Genomic DNA, 19,913 nt, shown 5'->3' on the forward strand with positions numbered 1-19,913 from the left:
AATCTTTAAAAAAATCTAAAATATACAGTTTAAGGGCACCTGGCTGGCTTAGTCAGTAAAGCATGCAACCCTTTATCTCTGGGTCCTGAGTTGGAGCCCCAAGTTGTGGGTAGAGATTACTGAAAAAAATAAAATCTTTAAAAATAAATAATAATTTAAAATAAAATAAATGGTTTACATGTTTAAGTTTTAGGATAGTTAGAAAGTGCTATATTTTTAAATAACCTTTTGTGAAAGTTACATAATAGTATTGTTTAAAAAAATGAGAAAGCTGCATACTTTTCATTAACTACTAAGACTCATGAATTTCCTCTACTTGTCCTCCAGAAGTGCTAAAAAAAAAAAAAGCTAATTTCATTATTTGAGAGTAGTATTGAAGTAAAAAAAATAAAAATTGGTATAAAATTTAACTATTTTTTTTCCAGTTACCAAAATGGAAAGAATTTCACCAGCTGTCAATACCTCAACATCACTACAAGCTTAGCTTATGCCTAAATTTGAAACCTTAATATTTGGCGGTGGGGGAGGGGGCAAATGTCAAGTCAAACAAAGAATGTATTTCCAAAGCAGCATTTGCAAAGGTTAATCTGAGTGGACTACAGAGGGGAAAGTGCAGTTGTCCAATGATCGATCCAAGACCCCCTTCTCGGCTTTTTTTCCTGGTTAATAAACCACCAGGGAGAGATAATTTTTAAACTTAATTTGCTAGATGACAATTTACTAACGTATAAAAAATTTTACCCCAATTTGAGAATTTTCCTAAATTGATTTTCATTGTGAGATTAAAGATCTCTTGCAAAACATAAAGGAGTCATGACTACTTGGTAATCTGCAGGGAGAAAATTTACAGAATCCCAAAGCCAGAGCCCTTAAAGCTCAGAGATCCCCTGGGCATTCAAGGCCATTGTGGCCCTGAGAGTGAAGTGGCTTTCCCAGGAACACAGTTCTCCTGACTCCCGGTCTAACTCTCTGTTCCCCAACTCCGGAGCTAGCTTGGCACCGGCTAGAGTGAAGGTCAAAGTCAACAGACTAATCTGCAGTCTGCTGGCTGTGAGGATCCTTCTATCTGAGGGAGTTTTAAAACATGGTTCATGAAAGGGAATTTCTAAACATTTTATTACAAAGACACAATCCAGACAAAAGATGGTTTGGGTGGGTAGAGGTGAGGAAAAGAACACGTAGAGGAAAAAAAAGCGCAGTTTCTTGGAGACTTGTCAGGAGCTGAGAGTGTGGAAGAGGGATCGGGGAGGGGGTGGGGCACGGCGTAATAAAAAGCCAAGTGTAGAGTGGAAAGGCGACTACGCAGCACAAAAGCAGTGGAGTAGAGAAGTGGGCTTGATTTTTCCAGAGCTGCCTCAAAAGGAACCACGGGGGAGCCTTGCGGAGACTGAAGGCGGGGTGCGGGGCGCAGGCAAGCGGCGAATACTCCGCAGCTCCCAGGCCGGGGAATACTCAAAGCCGGGGCGAAGCAGCCGAGCTCCCCGCGGCACTGCTTGCCCGGGTCGGCACTCACGGTCCTCCCCCAGCTCTCTCTGCGCCCCCCCCCCCCGGGCCCCTCCGAGCTCCCGGGCGCCGCACCGCTCCCCACCTCCACCCGCGCGGCCCTCGGGTCGGCGTTCCCGGGCCCGCTCGGGGCTCCGCGCCCTCCCCGCGCGCAGCCCCTAGCGGCGCGTCACTGCGAGGCCGGCCTCCGCGCGCCTCCCTCCTCCTCCTCCTCCTCCTCCTTCTCTCCCGCAATACGCGATCCAGCTTGGGGAGGCGGGGAAGCAGCCGGAGCTCGACAGCCGCGGCAGCCACCCTGCAGCCGCCCGACGGAGGCGCGGTCCCTAGGCCCTGGTGCCCGGGCGGGCCCCTGGGGGAGTGGGCGCCGCGCCCGGAGAGCCGCCAGGCTCGCCCCAGCCCGGCGTGGGGGGCGCAGAGGTGAGCGGGTCGGGGAGGAGCGCGAGACCAGGTGGCGGCGGCGGGGTTGAGGGTCAAGATGCAGTCGTCGCCACACGCTGCCTGGGTCCCCCCCGGATTCCGCGCCCTCTGCGGGCGTCCGTCCTCATCTCCAGGCACCGGGAGGTGGGGAGTGGGAAGGCGGGGGAAGGGTGTCTGTTCCACCGATTGCGCCTTCTACTCCTCTTGGTCTTCCGCGAGCTCCCCAGAAAGTCCTGAGGCTGGGCCCAGGAGAAAGGAGGCCAGGAGAGACACCGTCCCAGGGAGGATGTGCCCCACAGGGAAAGGACGGGCAGGTTACCTTCGCCTCCCTAATAGTCTAGCTACCACTTTGGGTTCAGGCAGCGCATCTCACAGAATATCATGCAGCGCTGCTTTGCGAGAAAGTATTTCTAGTAGTCATTTTGTTTATTAGCCAATTATGCGACCCTGGTGTGTTAAGGCCATTATGTGTTAGGAGGTAATTGGCCTCTTCTTTGAAGTGTCCTAAATTATCTTTGAGCCCCGTGTTCAGCCACAGCCAAAACTTGTTGAAAATTATGCCCTAAAAATCTTGCTCTTAAAATAGAGCAGAGAGATAAAATTTTGTCCAGAGATTTCCGTTTATTATCTTCCCCACCCCTTGGAGAAGGATTGGTGTCAGTTTTTACTCCTCAGGCAGTTCGTGTTTTAGATGGAAAAACTTATTCCGGGCCATGGTTAATTATCACTCATCACTGTGGTGGGTGAAATGGGGAGAAGTAGAATTTGAACTCCTGCCCTTTCCCCCACCCTCAGGATTAAGACTGAGTCCTAGTAACAGCCCCACTCCTGGGGACCCTTAAAATTCTCTCCAAAACACCTCCTCCAGGCCTCCCTGCCCGGCCCCACCCCCCACACAGTCTTTCCACTTTTATTATTTTTTGGTTGTGTTGATCTCCTCTGTTTATTTTTTTTCTTTTGGTGAGTCTGTATTTTTTTTTTTACCTTGCATCTCTCCCTCTCTTGTTTCCAAGCTTAAAAGCTATTTACAGAAGAACAATACCCATCCTAGATATTTTGCAGGCTATTTAGAAATGGTTTGCGGTTTCTTTCACTTAGCTAGTCAGTCTTTTTTGGGGGGGGGCGTTGAGACAGTATAAACAATGATAAATTGAGCTAATTATACAAAAAGGAAATGAAAAGGTGTATTCAAGCCACTTCTTGTTTTACTGGTGACATGGGAAATATACTTGTAGTGAATGAGCGTAATTATATTTTAATACTGAAAATGTAGCACAGATGAAGGCAAATACAATTTTAAAGAAAGGATCATAAATGAGTAAGAAAGGTGAGAAAGAGGGTACCTCAGAAGTTGGAAAGAGTAGGACTGCAGTTTCCAAAAAGGACACAATCAGGACATCAGGAGAGGCATTTATTCAGTGCTCAGCCAGTAACCATGACATTGACATATCACTTACTTTGGCCTGCCATGTCTTGATCAGCAAAGAGAGGGATCTTACCTGTAGACCTATTACATGTCTTTTGGTCCTCACATTTTTTTGATACATTCAACAACAAAGAATATTTATTGCATTCTTATTTACAGGGCTGATTCAGTGTCTGGTGGGGACCCATATCCTGGTTCATAGACTATCATCTTGCTGTCCTCACTTGGGAGAAAGAGAGAAAGAGCTCTCTAAGGTCTATTTTATAAGGGCACTAATTCCATTCAAGAGAGTTCTACCCTCATGACCTAATCGCCTTCCAAAGTCCACACTTTCTAATACTTTCCATTGGGAGTTAGGATTTCAGTATAAGAATTCAAGGTGGCAGGCGGTGGGGGGTGGGGGTGGGAACACAAGCATTTAGTCCTTAACAAGAGTTGATCTTTTTAAGCAAGTGACCATAACTATATGCTGTGGAATCTAGGGTGGGTAAAGAGAAACCAGGAGGAGGCTGATGGAGAGTGAGAAAAGAGTGGATCAGTGCATCAGCTTTCTTCGCTGACTTGAATTATCACTGCAACTCTTTGACTAAGATTATTGGAAGGCTCCGAGATGGTGTTTGGAGATGTCAGAAAGTGAATGACTGAGTGGGGTGGAGCAGAGATTCATTGTTTTTGATGAATGACTGATGGAAACAAGAGGCCATGAGGTTGAACGCCTTATCCATTTGAATGAAGACATCCTGGAGAAGGATGACAACTGTTGGTTGGCCCAGAGAGGAAGACTATGTGTGTAAGACTATGTTTGTCAAAGTCACTAGTGATAGAGTAAGCTAGAAGTCTGTAGAGGACAACAGTGCTTAGAGGGAGGTTTTACGAGGTGCCACGAGCCTCAGAGGAGCTGAGTGTCTGTAGGAAAGGAGAAGAAAGGTTCAGATGTGGCCTTGCAAAGTCAAAAATACACCTACCCCATCCTTGTGGCTCTGGGGGATTACAGTTTCTTGATAACCTATCTAAATCATCAGGTTGTAGATGTCATCCAGATCTCTGAGGACAAATTAATGCCCTAGATGTTTATATGTGAAACAAATTAGGTTCTATTTATATAGCATAACAGCTGCCATTCAGCCAGAGGAATGTCAAGGAAACCCTTCTAAACAAAATCTTAGGAGGCCACGTAGCTGAGTATAATCCAGTTCTTTGACCCTGATGATTTAATACTTGAAGTATTAAATGCAAAGAGCAGGTCAGATGGCCATTCAAGAAAACTGTGACCTTGAAATTTCAAGGAACCCATGTGCTACTTAAATACACTTTTAAATCAAGCTCATAAAGTTGAAGTGTCACAGTGTTAAATATAAAGTGATATTACTATTATTATATAGCTTTAAGACTTGGAAACAAAAGGGTTTTAGTATTGAACTGCAGGCGTCAAGTACAACCTCTTTGTTTCCCATGTAACAGAGGAAACAGACTCAGAAAACAAGATTTCAGAAGCCTCAGCCTGTCCTTCCTCCTCAATACCTCAAAAACAAAACTTTCCCTCAGTGCCATAGTCTTCTCAGTTCTTTCGTCTGTATTACCTGGGAATAGCATTAAATGAAAAGGTAGAGAGACTTGGGCCTTGCTAGTCAAAGTGTGGCCCATGAACCACTAGGACCAGAGGCATCACCTGGGAGCTTGGGAGAAACAGCATCTTGAGCCTCACGCCAGACGTAGAGAATCAGAATGTACATTTTAACAAGATCTCATATTCACATGGAAATTTGGTAGGCAGCATTCTAGAGCAAGTCAGTCCACTTGGAAACCCGTCCACTTCAATCAGCAGGGCCTCTGATGCCTGGAGAGCTGGAGTCCCTTGTGAGACAGAAAGAAAAGATACCATTGCTGGACCATTCTGGGATGTTATGACCATTCTGGATGTTATGAAACAACAGGAACAAAGTATGCTGTGCAGTGGGATGACACATTTTAAGGAGTGGTACTGACCTTTCCAGAAAGCGGGGAAAGGGATATTGCAAAATAGTGAGTGGTCCTTCTGACACTGCTCCTGCCAGAGGAGGAGAGGGGGCGGGGCAGCACACATGTTCCTCAGCTTCCCGCATTCGGGGCAACTGTTACTCTCTGGCTAGTGTTATTTTTCATTATTACAACAATGCAAAAATGAGCATAAATGAGGATCAAAATGCCACATTTGTTATTTCCAAATAGCAAACTAAATATTGGCTTGAATCCTGAATCGTTTAGTAGAGTTGTTTTCAAACGTGGCCACGTTAGAACACCCGATGATCTTAAAAAAAAAATCCTGATGCCCAAGCTGGACTCCAGACCAATTAAACACAAATCTGGGTGGAGGTGACTAGGTATCACTGTGTTTTAAAGCTCCTTAGGTCATTGCAGTGTGCAGCTAGAGCTGAGAACCACTGCTTTAGTAGCTCTGACTACAATTCTGCCTCTCCACTTACTCAAGTGATGGGATCCTCTGTGACTCCCAGAGCACCAGGCAGAGTCAGCAAGCTTCATGCTCTTGCTTGTGTGTTTGAAAGCCAATGGGGCAATTTGGGAGATGCCACAATCTCTACTCAGAACTCGGGACTGGGATATAGGCAGGACACTTGGGTTCCTGTGTGTGAGTCTAGTAACTCTTTTCCCCCTTAGGCAACATATATGATTAGGGGTATGTTGGCCAGGTCACCTTGGATCGTTGAATGAAATGAGCACTAATTTAATGACTTCTGGTTCCTTTAACTCCTCTTGATTCCTAAGATAGCCCATGATCTCTCCAAGAGGATGTTGATGTTTTGTATTACTCCAGCGCCTCTGACCTCTGCCTGGTCTTCTGAGTGCATGGGGAGCAGATAATTACCACCCCTTCCGTCTTGAAAAGTGTGAAATGAAACGTGTAATAGATTCAAAAAGAGTGCGTTTTCTCCTTTCCCAGGATCCGAGTTAGACATTAAGATCACTAGCTAATGCTGAGGAGTGAACCACGGCCAGAGAAGGAGAATATACTAACCTGAGCACAACCATCACTGTTCCAGCTTGTCCCCCCACCCCCTAAAGAAAAAGCCCTTAAATTCTGTACCTGCACCAAAGTGACACGGGCCTTAGCTGGACTGCCTGGGCTCTAATCCTGGCTCCCCGACTTTCGCACTCATCACCTTGGACATATTAATTAATTACCTTCTGCTTGCCTCAGTTTCCTCATCTTCTAAATGGGCATGACAATATTAGCACCTATCTCATAGAGCGGTCGTGGGGTTCAGTCTGTTAACACAAACAGCACAAACAGCTGGTACATAGAATGTGCTTTATGAGTATTAGGTAATATTATTGTTTTTCTAAAGATGAACTTACAGGTTTTTTGGAGTCATTGTGATCATTGTGATCCATTTGTAGGGTAAAAAGTTGAGTTTTTCCGTGTCTAGTCTAAATTCTAACTTTCGTAAAAAACCCCAAAACATGTTTTTTGAAGCATTCTACCTGTTCCTGTAAAATCCATTAAATCCTCTGTGGTGACCCACATCCGCTGTAAGCATAAGAGAAATTGTACAATGGGGATGGAACGGAAGAGTATTTTTTGTTCAGATCCAACAGCGACACTGATTCATGGCCATCTGATGTGTTTTCTTGAGCAAGTTATTACAAATATCAACATTTCCGATGTTAGTCACTTAAGTAAAAGAGAATTTGACAGATTTTTTCAGGAAAAATAACTGCATCGTATTCTATGAAGCCAACAAAAGGGGAAGAAAAAGATTTCATAAGTATTGTGTAATTTAAGACCATAAAAACATTGCTAATCCCATTTTCATTGGAAAACTTTCTCAAGAAATATCATTTCTTGAGAAATATCCCTTCTATCATGAATGATAGAAGTCAGTGGTATTTAATTAATCCTCTGTTATATTTTAAAGTCTGTTTTTCTTAAAATATTATTTAAATGCCGGGGAGGGGTTCATTTTTTATTAACTGGTCTATCTTACTGTCATTTAATAATAAGGTCACTCATTAGCTATTGAGGTATTTAGGATAATTTATAGACTCCACCCCGAATGATTCTAGCCAGTTTTAAATAGGGTTTTTTTGTGGCTTTTCTGTCTTCTCTTGTCATGTATACCCTCACATGCTAGCACAGTCCCCGCCACCTCTAATGGCATTTCTGACTGGCTGCCTCTGATCTGGGTAATCACTTGGTAGAACTGTGTTTTTTAAAAAATTCTAGGCGAAAACTTCAGTCTCTTGCCTTTTGTGCTCTGCTTCTCGAAGAGAGGTCAGGAGACCAGCAGCCATTGGCACCACCTTGTTGGAAAGGAAGACTGTCGGGCCTCACTCCCGACCTACTGAATCAGAATCTGCATTTTAACAAGATTCTCGGGTGATTCATGTGCACATTAAAATTTTAGAAGCCCCACTTTAGGATATCAACTTTGTGACAGTTCATTTTTCTACTCTGACATCCTTTGTTAGCTTACAAGTTATGTCTGGCTGGGTTCAAGGTTTTTATAGCTTGCCAAAATATTTTACCTCTAGAAATGAGGGGTGTTATTATAATGTCTGGAAGTGGATGAATGCCTGGTAATAGGTAATTGATGATTTTATTTTCTCTCCCCTAGGATTTCTCTGGTGATCTTGAAAGAGCCTGTATCATGGAATCGATCTCTATGATGGGAAGCCCTAAGAACCTTAGCGAAACTTTTTTGCCGAATGGCATAAATGGTATCAAAGATGCAAGGAAGGTCACTGTGGGTGTAATTGGAAGTGGGGATTTTGCCAAATCGCTAACGATTCGACTTATTAGGTGTGGCTATCATGTGGTTATAGGAAGTAGAAATCCCAAGTTTGCTTCCGAATTTTTCCCTCATGTGGTTGATGTCACTCATCATGAAGATGCTCTCACAAAAACAAATATAATATTTGTTGCTATACATAGAGAACATTACACCTCCCTTTGGGACCTGAGACATCTGCTTGTGGGTAAAATCCTGATTGATGTGAGCAATAATATGAGGATAAACCAATACCCAGAATCCAATGCTGAATATTTGGCTTCATTATTCCCGGATTCCCTGATTGTCAAAGGCTTTAATGTTGTCTCGGCTTGGGCACTTCAGTTAGGACCTAAGGACGCCAGCCGGCAGGTATGTATTTTTTTTTTAATTTTTAAAATTTTAGTTTCTTCTTATTTAATTATTGAAGCATAGTTGACATACAGTGTTATATTAGTTTCAGGTATGTAAGATGGTGGTTCAACAATTCTGTACGGCACTCGGTGCTCACCATGAGAAGTGCGGTCACCATCTGTCACCGCACAACATTATTAAAGTACTATTGACTATGTTCCCTCTGCCGTACTTTTCATCTCCGTGGCTTACTTATTTTATAACTGGAAGTTTGTACTTCTTAATCCCCAATTTTATTGGTATTTATCTGGTATTTTGTATTCATATAGTGAAACAAATGTCAGACATTTAAAAACCACATTCTGACACTCTCCAGTGATTATCATTTTGAAAACCGTGTATGAGCCCCTGAAAATTCATGTCCTGACCTTATAAGGGTACATTTCTATCCCTATAAAATAATGTGGAAAGCTGAGAAAATTACTTGGACTTTCCTGTCATAACCAGCTAATTCAGGAAAGGGCAAAGTTGGCTGACGAATAATGGGACACATTGCGTTGGGTCTCTCCTGGCTTTCTCAAAAATAGAAACAATAAGAAACATGTCTTTTTTCTACCTCTGTCTATCTCCCCAACTCTCCTCTCTCCCGCCCCCCCTCCCTCCTCCTTCCTGGCAGCTATTTGGTAACAGTATTCCATCTGTGTAAGAAACACTATTTAGTATGATCCTCAAGAAGAATGCTTTAGAAGAGCCTTTTTATTTTATGAAGATTATTCGTAGAATTTAAAACAGTGCAGTTCGTTTTATTTAAAGTGTAGATTTTAATCTGTGTGGGGAGGTAGATTGGATTTCTTAGGTTCTTTTTTAGGGTATGGGTTCTATCTAGTTCAACTTGAGAATAAAGAAGATGGGGAGCTCCATCAATGCCTTTATGGAACGAGAGCTTTTATAAGTAAACACATAAAATAGTGCACCTTAAATATTTTTAAAGGTGTCGTTATGCATTAGAGGTGAGCATGATGATAAAGTACTTTTATTATTTTTGTTCATAAAGACAGTTCATGCCTTAGATTCAGTGTCTTAGAAAATGAATTCAAGTATTGTATCACCGTGATAACCATTCACTTTCAAATCTTTAATTTGGAAGACTAGTAAAAGATTATATACTTTCTAAATCCTTTTTTCTTTTGGATATCCATCAAAGTTTAGGAATGGATACATACCAAACAAACTAGGGATAAACCTAAATTTAATCCTTTGCCCATCATTGTGGTAATTTTAATTCTTTAACAACTACAAAAAATACAAACTACAAAAAATATGGAATTGAATTCAAAGTGAGCTACAGAAGTAGTTTCATTTGTATTCCATAGTCCTGCCTTTGTTATGAATGTTTGATTTATACATTTAGGTTTGTAAATTAAATGAATTTTAAATTTATTTCAATTTAAATGTTACAGTTTATAGGTTATATTTATAGTTAAATTTTATTACAGGGTTTGTTTTTTTTTTTACAAGAAATAAAAAAAGGTCAGCATTGTCACAGCTGTAATAAATTAATTTAGAATGCTTTTCTTTATTTCTTTGGAATATGGGTATTCTTCCCCACTCCACTTTAGAAGTTCATGAAAATTTGTGTAATAATATAGACTTTGTTATTCATCTGGCTAACGTTAGGTAAGATTAATAATCCAAAGAGCTCTACATTGTCAGCATGATGCAGATTTTAGCATGCAAATATTTCAGTGTGGTCTGTTCCAGAGACCTTATATAAACATCTTCAGGGATATATTTAGGAATTTGTTTTCCCCAAACATTACCCAGAGACTTTATGGCAATATTTTTCGAGCCCTGAGTGAGTTGACCTACCCATAAGTAAGGGTGGCTCACTTCAGCAATGAATTTGTGCTCAACAAGTATTTGTTGAATTTTCAACTACAGTAATATTTCTAAGAGGTTTAGGTAGTTTGAAAGTCCAACCTCACCCCCACCCGTCACTTCATTATATAGAAGTAACACCTTAATCTTAGATAATGGCAGTTGCTTTACTGTTTAAATTAAGCCTTATAATACCATTTTTCCCCCACACAGGTATAGTATCCTTATTTACAGATGAAAGAATTTCATATTCTGATCAATGAAGCAATATAATAACTTGAGATTATTCATGGTTTTTTAGATAACCTGGTGAATCGGTTTCTAAGCCAAAGATAAATTTTACAAATAGTACAGCATTGTGACATAAGTTAGAGATTTTTAATTGCAAATTCAACCATCCAAAGTCCATGCCCATCTTCTCTCTTGCTGAATGTCTGTAAAGGACAGCGCTTGTAATCCCTCTACTAGACAGAATCACTGCAGTCTTAGAATAAGGTATTGTCCTCGGAAGCCTGGGGAGCCCACCCCACCCTGAACTCCACCTAGACCTTACCTTGCCGCTACTGAACCACACGTTCTAGAAACCTTTCTTTCCTCCTCCTTCCTTCCCCTGCAGATGCCCCAATCCCAGGTTCCAGCCGGTTTTTCCTGCATTTTATTTTCATATCATCACAGGTAGCAAGGACTTTGTTGTTTCTATGACACTGTTTTAACCTATTAATAAATAGATTAATATGTTAATAAATGCTTTATCTCAACTTTTTGCATCCCTCGAGGTCATCACATGCTCCATACATGAAGTGGACCTTGTGAACGTCACCATTTTTATAAACAATAGTACTGATGAGTCTTTTGTTTTTGCCGCAGGTCTATATATGCAGCAACAATATTCAAGCTCGACAACAGGTTATTGAACTTGCCCGTCAGCTGAATTTCATTCCTGTTGACTTGGGATCATTATCATCAGCCAGGGAGATTGAAAATTTACCCCTGCGACTCTTTACTCTCTGGAGAGGGCCAGTGGTAGCCGCCATTAGCCTAGCCACGTTTTTCTTTCTTTATTCCTTCATCAGAGATGTGATACATCCATATGCTAGAAACCAGCAGAGTGATTTTTACAAGATTCCTATTGAGATTGTGAATAAAACCTTGCCCATAGTTGCCATTACTTTGCTGTCCCTGGTATACCTAGCAGGTCTCCTGGGAGCTGCTTATCAGCTTTATTACGGCACCAAGTATAGGAAATTTCCACCTTGGTTGGAGACCTGGTTACAGTGCAGAAAGCAGCTTGGATTACTAAGTTTTTTCTTCGCTTCGGTCCATGTTGCCTACAGCCTCTGCTTACCAATGAGAAGGTCAGAGCGGTACTTGTTTCTCAACATGGCTTATCAGCAGGTATGGAACATGCTTGTTATTCATCAGATACTAGTAAAATACTTTATCAGTATAATCTGTAAAATGTGAGATTTAAAATAGTGTCAAATTTTACAGACCTTGTGATGGAAATTTTGGCATATTTAGGGAGGGGAAAGAATTTGTTCTTTATACAGTGTTTCTGTATAAGAATTATGTGGCCGATTCAAAATCATTTAGGCTAAAAGCTGCTGCTATCCCTTTCTTTGAAGAATAAGAACAGAAATAAAGGGTTAGTAGGTTTTTTTCATTCCTTTTTTTTTGTCATGACTGCAATGATTGCTTTTTGCATTAAACAGTTATTTCAATGTTTAATTTGGCCGTGTTCTGTGAAATGATAGGCAATTCTCAGTAAACATATGCAATAAAATTAGAACCACTGAAAATACAAAACAGAATAGGAAGCCAAGATCAGGAGGCATACATATACAAGGCTTTTGTTATCAAAAAGAGGAGGAAATCACTCAGGTGAAGCTTTAGTTCCTGACGCGAACCTTTATAGCACTCAGCTCTGAACGAAAATCTCACAAAGCTTCATCCAAGGAGCTTGATGATGGAGCCGAGTATGAGTTTCCTCAATGATTCCCATTCAGCAAATGTAACATGAGGGGTTTCACTGATGCTGTTTGATGTAGCATTTACCAGTGACAGCGAGGACACTGCACCAAAACAAATGGGAGCTTTTGCATTTCATAAGGAACCAAGGCATCATGATCCAAGTATGTAGCGCTTGGTACTTAGGCCTATTTCAACAGTTTCAACCTAAAATAGTGTGAAAAAAATTAGTAAATTGATGTTCTTTAAGCCATTGTCTCTGTAAAACCCTTCTTCTCTTAACTGAATACTAAGGCTTTGATAACTGCTCCACCAGCCCCCTCACTGGGCATGGAGTTGTTTGCACAGATCTCAGCCCCTCACGGAGGCTGAGCCTGGACACCATCTTAAATTCTTCAAGCTCCTTCTGCCTCAGCCCTTACCCTCCCCCTCCCTGAGGCCCTTCTACTCTGCTCTACTTTCACTTTTTTCAATAGCCTTTACGACCTCCTGATACACTTTATGTTTTCCTTGTTTATTGTACAATAAACTGCTTACCAATGAGAAGGTCAGAGAGACACTTGTTTCTCAACATGACTTATCAGCAAGTAAGTTCATCGGAATGTAAGTTCATGAGAGGAGGGACCTTTGTCTGCTTTGTTCACTGATATATGCCTAATGCCTAGAACTGTGCCTGGCACCTAGTAAGGTGCTCACGAAGTCTATCTGTGGGACGAATGAATGAACTGGGAGGCCGGGTAGGTGCAGGTTGTAAGCTCTGGGTCTACCGAGGTATGTTGCTGTTCTGTATTGTTGTGTAGACATCAAACAAGATAATAAGAGCCTTTTTCCACAGAGGAGCTCTGTGGCTTTTTTCGGGATGTTGGTATGATTGTTCCAGGGGCCTAAGGCTCAGAACTAACTTTTTTTTTTTTTTAATTCCAAGTTTGTTTGGTTAACTGGAACTGGACAGAGTTAAACTATGTTAAGTTAGAATCTGTTATCCATGAATAGATAGTTATTTAAATCAAAGCTTTAGCCCAGGGAGTCCAACCTTTGATTTATACTCTAATTTTATTGTTTACATGTAAACAGACAATTCTGAAAGTAGTCCCTATAGAGAATACCACACATTCAGAGTTAATCAAGTCTGACTTGATTATATATGTATTATCAATGTAAGGAAAAGACATTTGGAAAAGTACTATAGAAGAATGAGGCAATAGGACAGTTGGAAAAGCATAGCAGTGAGGCAATTCAAGAGAATAAATGTTTGCGTTCAGTCTCACTTTATCCATAGGGAAATCTCAGCTTCCTGAGGAAAAGAAAGTAAGAAAAAAGAAATAAATTACATACAAATATTCTTCAAGTGAGAAAAAGAGATACATAATTTAGAAATTCTCTTCCTGGATTCTAAGTTGATCTAAAGCCAGGATGTACCCAAAATAGTCAACCGAGTTTAAACCAACTTAGAAAAGTACCTCAAAACTAAGTCTAACTGCCAGTACTTTTTTTATGTCACCTTGGAACCAACCACTTGGCATTCCTGGTCTTGGGACTCCAGACTCCCTGTAACTGTGATGTATGACAGTGTAGGTGGCAGATTTACCCACCCCCTCGCATGTATGCAAGGAAAGAGAGACTCTTAGTCCTCCTTTTATTTAACTCTCCCTTCTCTTTTCCCCACATCTGGCACAATACCATCCGGTAATAGGTTCTCCATCCCAGTCTGTTAAATTGAAAAAATACAGCTTAAATATGTCTATATATGATATATTCTTATGCCAAGAGTGAACTGTGCTGAATCTGTGAATATTCTGCCAAATAGAGGAAATTCACATTTACTCTCATTAGGTTCATGCAAATATTGAAAACTCTTGGAACGAGGAAGAAGTTTGGAGAATTGAAATGTATATCTCCTTTGGCATAATGAGCCTTGGCTTACTGTCCCTCCTGGCAGTCACCTCTATCCCGTCAGTGAGCAATGCTTTAAACTGGAGGGAATTCAGTTTTATTCAGGTACGTGGGTTTTTTTGGTGAGAGGTTGGGCGGCATAGAATTTAAGTGTTAAGTACAGTTTAATTTTAAATATGCTTTTTTTTAAAAGAATGCCTTTGGGGCTGCATTTATGTATCTAGCTCAAGGAACGAAAATTGCTGGAAGCCAGCCTAGGACCATTCTGGTTTAGCAAGCAAAAGACCAGTACAGTATTCTACTAGAAGACTTTGATAGCCCTGCCTACTGTGTTATGGATAAAGTTTGTTTTAAAAAGAAAAAAAATGAAGGTGGGGGATGGGTAAGCTTAGATCAAGTTCAGTGCCAAAAGTCAGTTTGTTACTTGACCAATGAGTGAAGAATTTCTTTATATTTTGAGTCACTCTGATCCGTCTAGAAAAATATCATTAATTTGAATTCAAGTGGGGAGGTCAGTCTGAATATTGTAAAAGAAATGTGTGTGTAAACACACAGACACAAATAGTGGCAGATTAGGTGACTGGGCTGATGGATTGCAACAAGCAACCACCTTATGAATCCTGTTCGTATATGTATTTCGTGTGTTAGTTGTATATATGTGTCTGTGAGTATATACAAAAGGGTTTCAAAACGGCTCTGTGTTCTTTAATAAACATTCACCTTCTCCAATAAGAGTTACTTAATAAATGTACATATTTATAAAATATGTAACTCAAATTTAGACCCCACCTATATTATCACAAAGTCAGTATTGGTTGTATCCAAATAGTTTATAGCACAATATGTGGGTGACTCTCATTTGGTGGTACACTCAATTCTGTTTTGTTTTGTTTGTCTATGTGCTTGAGCTTTTTTTTTTTTTTTCCCCAAGTCATCTAAAGAGCTCATTCAAGTTAAGGGCATCTCCCTATCTGAATTCATTTTTCCTTTTTGAAGGAAAGAAAACATAAATAGTTTTCCAACTGTCAGTTTAATCACACCTGAATAGAAATAGAAGGCCCTCTGATAAAAGGTGTTAGATGGGTGCAAGTGGGGGCGCCTGGGTGGCTCAGTTGGTTAAGCGACTGCCTTCGGCTCAGGTCATGATCCTGGAGTCCCAGGATCGAGTCCCACATCGGGCTCCCTGCTCGGCGGGGAGTCTGCTTCTCCCTCTGGCCCTCCCCCTCTCATGTGCTCTCTCTCTCTCTCTCTCTCAAATAAATAAATAAAATCTTTAAAAAAAAAAAATTCTTAAAAAAAAAAAAAGATGGGTGCAAGTGATCATTAAATTGAGATGAGTAACTGTAAAACAGAACAGCTTTCTGCTAGAGAGTTGATCCTTTCCCAGTGAAGTTAGACATTACATCATTAGACTGATGTGATGTTACAGAGACCATTTCTCAAAGTAAGCAATCAAACGTAGTAATTTAGGGAGCCCAGAATGCTGACCTTTTAGATTTTCACCTATGAACCGCTTAATGGAAGTACTCTTAATAATTTCATTTAATGTGGTCAATAAAACCACATGTTTGAAATGTTATTCATATTACATGCTAATACTATAAGATTTTTCATATTTACCTCCAGCTAGTATATATATGTGGGGCAGGGTGTGGGGGGAGTGTATACCCAATGAGAATGCTTTTCAGCACTTAATTTTATTATATATGTATATATATGTGAATATATATACATATATATACACATATTTTTTAATACACATAACTGGTGGAAATGTGGATAACCTTTGTAAAGAAGTTCTGCAGTTTTCATCAGTACTCTTAAGGAAAACCCAGATGTTTTGACCAGTAATCCCCCTATTAGAAATAAGTTCTAAGGAAATAAACCAAAATACAGAAAAGGGCTTATAGTGGAGGAAAGTTGGAAACAGTAAATGATCAACAAAAAAGGAATGATTAAGTAATTTATAACACATCCATTCAATAGAATATTATATAGCATTTGAGTCATGTTTTCATATTTAATGACATGAGGAAAAGGTTCTTGATATAATAATCAGTATTAAACTATATGCAGTGTGGCTTTATTTGTATAAAATAAGATGTGCAAACACATAAATAAATATATATGAAATTTATGGAAATATTAAAATTGTTTAATTCAGTAGAGAACAAAGAGTAGCACAATAATTTAAGATAAAATAGTTTTAGCACACTGTAAGTATGGTGTAGCTGGACAGGTTAATTTATGAGTTTGAATAATTTGTTCCTTATTCTCTGTTTCTTTTTCTTCCTCCTCTACCCAAGTCTACACTTGGATATGTCGCTCTGCTCATAAGTACTTTCCATGTTTTAATTTATGGATGGAAACGAGCTTTTGAAGAAGAGTACTACCGGTTTTACACCCCACCAAACTTCGTTCTTGCTCTTGTTTTGCCCTCAATTGTAATTCTGGGTAAGATCATTTTACTCCTTCCATGTGTAAGCCGAAAGCTAAAGAGAATTAAAAAAGGCTGGGAAAAGAGCCAATTTCTAGAAGAAGGTATTGGAGGAGCAGTCCCTCATCTCTCACCGGAGAGGGTTACAGTAATGTGATGATAAATGGTGCTTCATTGATGCCATGTAGAGTTCCACTCATGCCATTGTTTTTATGACTTTCTTTATGTCATTTGCAAGTGCACTGTCAAATTGATGTGGGCTGAAATCTGTCCAGTAAGATCTCAACCAAATTAGTGGTAGGAGTTTCTTGAAATTAATTTTCACAGATGTCGTATTTTGGCAATATGAATTTTTGTTGTCAACTTGTCCATTTTGTTTTGCACAACCATAACACTCTTGTTATTTTAACAAACTGTATTCCATAATCAGGCAAAGATATTTCTGGTTAATAATATAGATACAACATAATGTTAAAAAAAACCAGCAGAATTTTAAGTTTTAGTATAATTTAATGGATATGTGTTTTTTTTTTTTCTGAAGCTTACCTAAGGTTTTCATTGTTATCCAGCTCAAGAAATAGAAATGCATAATCACACATTAACTTTAAGAAAGGTCACATTACATTAGCATCTAGGTAAGGGTAAATGGTAACATTCCTATATTTTTCTCATAAGATCGATTTTGAAGAATGTAATTAATTATATGAACCAGTGTGATCTGTGAACAAACACAAATTAAAAAAAAAATCGAATCTGAAATTATAGTTGAAATGCAATGGAGACATGAAATGCATACTGATAATATGTACCTCATGAAAGATTTTATTCCTTATCTTGTTACAGAGCAGTTTCATTTGCCTGTTATTATGTTAGTTAGGGAGAAGACCATGATATTTGGCTTCCAAAAGTGATTTTTCTAATAAGGTACCAAGCCTGGGAATCTTACAGTTGTTTCCACTTAAAGGGAAGGTGTGAAATTTACCCACCAATAGTTGTTTGTCAGCTGATCTATGTTGTTGCACGTTGGTCAGACCCCACTTTTATCTGCTATAAGATTTTACTGACGTTCACTGAGGGATGGTAACATGCCAGGCACTGTTCTAAGCACTTTACTTATATTATCCCATGTTGATATTTACAACAAGTCCACGACAGAGGTAGTTACTATCCTTATTTTACGTATGAGAAAACAGAAGTTAGAAGAGTAATTTGCCCAAGGTCATGCAGTTAGTAAGAGGCAGAGCCAGCATTCAAGTCGAGGCAGTCCTATTTCAGAGGCTCCAGTTTTAACCGCCAGGCTGATGGTCCCTGCTCCGTCCCCATGCATTACCATGATGCCAATCTGGATGCTTCCTCTTTGGTCAGTAAAGGCATTGACATTCTTTACAGTGTGTTGTGGGTATCAAAAATTTATGAAAATATTACAATCATATATTTATGATTGCTTGTGGGATAAACTACAGTTCCTTACCTTGCAAGAGGATCTTGCCTGGGACATGACCTTGGAGACCCATGGCGGTCCAATACGATTCCCTATGCAGTGAGGGACTCTAGGAGAGATAGGACCATAGCAGTTTTAATGAATGGCTGAGGTCCTATAGAATCTTTAAAAATCCCTGTAGAGTTTTTTCTCTTCCAGAGAAGTCCTCCTGCCTGTTCAACCGTTCAGTAGGGACCAGTTTGCAAGCATTAAGGATATTAAGAAAAGTGGTTAGGGGCACCTGGGTGGCTCAGTCATTAAGCGTCTGCCTTCTGCTCAGGTCATGATCCCAGGGTCCTGGGATTGAGCCCCACATCAGGCTCCCTGCTCCGCGGGAGGCCTGCTTCTCCCTGTCCCACTCCCCCTGCTTGTGTTCCCTCTCTCACTGTGTCTCTCATCAAATAAATAAATAAAATATTTTTTTAAAAAAAAGAAAAGTGGTTAATTATAAATCTACTCGAGATATAATAATCATACATATTATTCATAAAATTTTTTAGTGCTGACATTCCACATTAAAACTGCATTTTGTTCAAACCTTGATTAGAATGCCCAACATTTTTTTCCCATTTGTTCTTTCCTTATTAAACTAGAAAGTTGCAGATAAGATACAAGTATGCATTATGTAATTATACAGCCTGAAATTATAACTTTTCTAAACTTACCCACTGAGGTACTACTGAATGCAGCCACAATAAAAGGAGTTTTGGTGTGGGGGCAGAGGGAGAGAGAGAATCTTAAGCTGGCTGCACACCCAGGGGCCAATTGGGGGGCTTGATCTCACGACCTGAGCCAAGATCAGGAGTCGGACACTTAACCAAGTGAGCCACCCAGGCATCCATAGAAGGAGTTTTATTTAGTGGAAGCTACCTTTCCCACCATTGGCTCTTTCCCTACTGCTGCACCCTGTCAATTTGGTAAATCACTCATGATTCTCTGGTGTTCTCGGTGAATTTTAAGTATCTTGTACTTCTTAATTGAGCTCTCCATTTTCTTTATTTTAATTCTGTTCTTTCCCTCTTGATAATCACTTACTTGCTAGTTCTTAGTAGGAATTCAGTTGGGTGATAACTTTTAAAGGGAAATACCCATAAACTGTTGTAGGGCATTACTGAAATTAACAGCATATTTTCAATATTTGCTCCTCAAGTTTCACTCTCAAGACCATGCTTTCACCAGTTAATGTAAAAATACAATGAAATATTCTTAAAAGTTAGATGACTATTGAATTATATTGTTGCATGTGTATATTAAGTAGCCAATAATATAAATAACATTATCAAGGGCGTCTAGGTGGCTCAGTTGGTTAAGTGACTGCCTTCGGCTCAGGTCATGATCTTGGAGTCCCGGGATCGAGTCCCATATCGGGCTCCCTGCTCGGCAGGGAGTCTGCTTCTCCCTCTGACCCTCCCCCCTCTCATATGCTCTCTCTCTCTCATTCTCTCTCATAAATAAATAAAATCTTTAAAAAAAAATAATCATTTATAAATAACATTATCACTACTACAGATAAATGGGGCCTTTGAAAATGTGAAAATAAAAACAAAATTTATGAAAATGTATATAGGATGTAGCTTTTGTTTCAAATGATAATATCTCCTTTTTAGTACTACAAAGATGAAATAATTTTGAAGTTTTAGAATAAATGTAATATATTCATTATAATTCTAAATGTTTAAAAGCCTTTCTAAAAATACAGAAATACTGACTTTTGTTTATTTAATTGACTTTTAATTGCTTTATTTTACCATTTTCTACCAGATTATTTTTCTTACTCATTATTTCTCATAA

At 39.8% G+C, this 19,913-nt stretch overlaps 1 protein-coding gene and 1 long non-coding RNA gene across 2 annotated transcripts in view; one reads left to right on the plus strand and one right to left on the minus strand.

The window, feature by feature from the left end:
• Positions 1–19,913, minus strand: part of LOC118020728 — a 33,166-nt gene that overhangs the window by 3,759 nt on the left and 9,494 nt on the right. Inside the window, exons 3-5 of the long non-coding RNA XR_004681992.1 lie at positions 18,114–18,192; positions 10,898–11,058; positions 5,016–5,200 (exon numbers count right to left, since the gene is read on the minus strand). This is a non-coding gene — a long non-coding RNA (uncharacterized LOC118020728). The remainder of the gene's footprint in view (positions 1–5,015; positions 5,201–10,897; positions 11,059–18,113; positions 18,193–19,913) is intronic.
• STEAP2 (STEAP2 metalloreductase) lies at positions 1,877–19,300 on the plus strand. The gene is made up of 5 exons (XM_035020515.1): positions 1,877–1,920; positions 7,960–8,484; positions 11,212–11,739; positions 14,146–14,310; positions 16,512–19,300. The coding sequence occupies exons 2-5, from the start codon at positions 7,993–7,995 to the stop codon at positions 16,797–16,799; spliced, it is 1,473 nt and encodes a 490-aa protein (XP_034876406.1). The 5' UTR covers positions 1,877–1,920; positions 7,960–7,992; the 3' UTR covers positions 16,800–19,300.

The sequence above is a fragment of the Mirounga leonina genome, unplaced genomic scaffold, assembly GCF_011800145.1.
Source record: "Mirounga leonina isolate KUSES-001 unplaced genomic scaffold, KU_Mleo_1.0 Mir_174, whole genome shotgun sequence".
Classification (NCBI taxonomy): Eukaryota; Metazoa; Chordata; class Mammalia; order Carnivora; family Phocidae; genus Mirounga; species Mirounga leonina.